The sequence below is a fragment of the Puntigrus tetrazona genome, chromosome 13, assembly GCF_018831695.1.
Source record: "Puntigrus tetrazona isolate hp1 chromosome 13, ASM1883169v1, whole genome shotgun sequence".
Lineage (NCBI taxonomy): Eukaryota > Metazoa > Chordata > Actinopteri > Cypriniformes > Cyprinidae > Puntigrus > Puntigrus tetrazona.
Window position 1 is genome coordinate 20,029,874 of NC_056711.1, and position 2,500 is coordinate 20,032,373.

The window sequence follows — 2,500 nt, forward strand, 5'->3', positions numbered from 1 at the left end:
TCATGATTCATTTTTTGACAGCACAAAATATAGTATCTATATTTAATACTAATAACTGCACACCAGTTTATCACTTTTGTGGACAGAAAAAAATGTGTCTGGAGAAGCTGCCGGCTTTTGAAACGCATGTGTGATGCTTGAGGTCATACTTGAGTGCTGCTGCATTCACAAAATGCTAATATTTTCTCGGTAAAAACCACACAATGGTGCGTTTCCCGGTAAGAGTAACCTCGCATGACCCCCATTTACCTCACCAAGGCATCTAAACGCTGATGTGATGGAAACCCAACGCTGAGTCTTTGTCTCGCTCCATTTAAAGGTGGATCGAGTTGCACGGTCCCATCCGGAGCCAAATGACGCCAGCGCTCTGATGACACGCTGTTATCTCCGAGCGGAGCAGCCGGCGCAGACACTGTTGTGTTTCCCAGGCAATCTGTTCAGATGACCAGACACAACACATGCATGTCACGCCGTGAGTAATGTTACTGCATGCACAGCAAGAAATATACTCGCTATCAAGTGATAGAGGCATGAAGAGGAGTCGGCGACTTTGCAACGTGCGCTAGGGGTCAAAGAACACCGTTTAGTGCGTCTGATGTAATGCAATGTGTTACGCAAAAAGCACACGATTCTCCAAATACTGTACATTATCGCTTCTCCTCCAAGCCCCGCCTCCCGAAACGGGTCGATTTGTACGAAGCCCATCGTTCGGGTTCGAAATCGAATCGTTCTTCTCTGCACAAGCCCTTTCAGAAGGAGAGAACGCCGCAGCTGCTTTTTGGCTGTGGAGCGGTTGCCATGGCAACTCCGCGGCGGCCAGCGCTCCTGACCTCGCGCTCTCCTCCGAACCGATGCCTCGGTGATGCACGGATGCGAGAGGACGCTGTTCAGAGTTGGCCTGTCAGAAACGGACATATTTAGGCCTGAATGCAAGATCCATGCATTTAAAAATCGCCACGCATTAAAGTAATAAACTTAATGTGATGCTTTTTGTGCAATACGTCACACGTAAAACAAACTGGTCAGGTTTTTGTAAACGTACTAATAAAATGTATAAATTCACACAATAACCAGCTTTATATATTTATAATCAGTCTCATACAGTTTACGTAACTGAATATTGCTGGTTTTTATATTTAATATATTTAATTTATATTTTTAAATTTAATATTCATACTTTTAACTATATGAATATAATTGTTGCAGGTTTAGTTCATTCAGTAAATTGTTTGTAATTGTTTTTTTTCTCTTTATATATTTTTTTTTATGAATTTATGCACTTTTTCCGTTAAGTTTTTCTCATGCCCCATGTTCAACACATGTTTTTAAAGGACTGCAAGCAATTAAAATGTTTCAAAAGTATCAAAGAACAGTCCGATAAGGCGTGGGAGTCACTATCAAGCACCATTTGAAGGCGGGACTTCCTGTTCTGATTCACAGGAGCACAGGGTGTGAGAAGGCGGCAAAATTATTTGCTTAAGTAATCTTATTTAAAATGACAAGAACATAAAAAATATGCATGAAGGTGTAAGTCAGGTTTTATTAAACTTTTGTTATTTTGCATGTTCAGAAATGCAGTTTTTCCCTATTTTAGTTTTAGTTTTCCAGCCATGTTTTTTTTCCTTTTTACTTAACGATTTCTTGACGTTTCTTTTTGACAGATTTGTGATTTTGTATTGCTCTATGAACGATACGTGAACGGAAAATTTTCTATAGCATCGTTGCGCAACGATGCAGTGAGACAAGAAAAAACCTATTCGGTTTAAATAAATGCATTTTGAAAATATGATTATTCAAATAAAATTAAAGAGATGCAAAAAGGTAATAAATAAACTTTTTCTCTTTTTTTGGAGTACACAAATCTTTCATTTATGTCTGACGAATACGCAAACAGTTCCTTCATGACTTTTCTAAATTCAAATACATAAATAATACATTTTACGTTTTGAGTGCCCTTTTTTCTACGGACTGAACTAAATGTACAATGCATTTTAATAATAAATAAATGTATGATGCATTTTCCCACCCTCAAAAAACACAAAAACTGGATCTTTGCTTACGATTGATGTTTCTCAGCCAATAGCACTCAAGGGAATTATAATATAGATACGGCACTAATCAAGCGATTGCACATTTATTAACTTGCATTATCCAGATTCCACGCGCAGCTGTGATTATATACGTGAACGGGAGGCTGCGCCGATGCCAATTTTGTACTAATCAGTTTGCACTTTAGACGGCCGAGACATCGTTTTCCGTTCATTAAGATGTAATTTGTTGTTGTGAAGCAAACAGCAGCCTTTGACACTGAATTTAATTTCATCCCAGACTCAAACATCCCTTTCAGATCATGTTAATGAAGTATTGAGCATAAATAAAGACGTTCAGTCTGAAGTTCAACCGTAGAAATGAGTCACTCCACGAAAAAAAGAAATCAATTAGCCATATATAAACTATATATATGTGCATATATTGCTTAGAAACTATTAATTATATTGTT

The 2,500-nt window shown here is 38.0% G+C and overlaps 1 protein-coding gene across 5 annotated transcripts in view; it reads right to left on the reverse strand.

The window, feature by feature from the left end:
* The window catches only part of LOC122356780, a 10,805-nt gene that overhangs the window by 4,205 nt on the left and 4,100 nt on the right, over nucleotides 1–2,500 (reverse strand). For 4 of the 5 annotated variants that reach the window (XM_043255837.1, XM_043255838.1, XM_043255834.1 and 1 more), the window contains exons 5-6: nucleotides 647–898; nucleotides 250–433 (exon numbers count right to left, since the gene is read on the reverse strand). In XM_043255837.1, the coding sequence (XP_043111772.1) occupies nucleotides 314–433; nucleotides 647–898 (372 nt within the window). In that variant the 3' untranslated portion in view covers nucleotides 250–313. The remainder of the gene's footprint in view (nucleotides 1–249; nucleotides 434–646; nucleotides 899–2,500) is intronic. The other variant, XM_043255839.1, reaches the window with a different exon arrangement.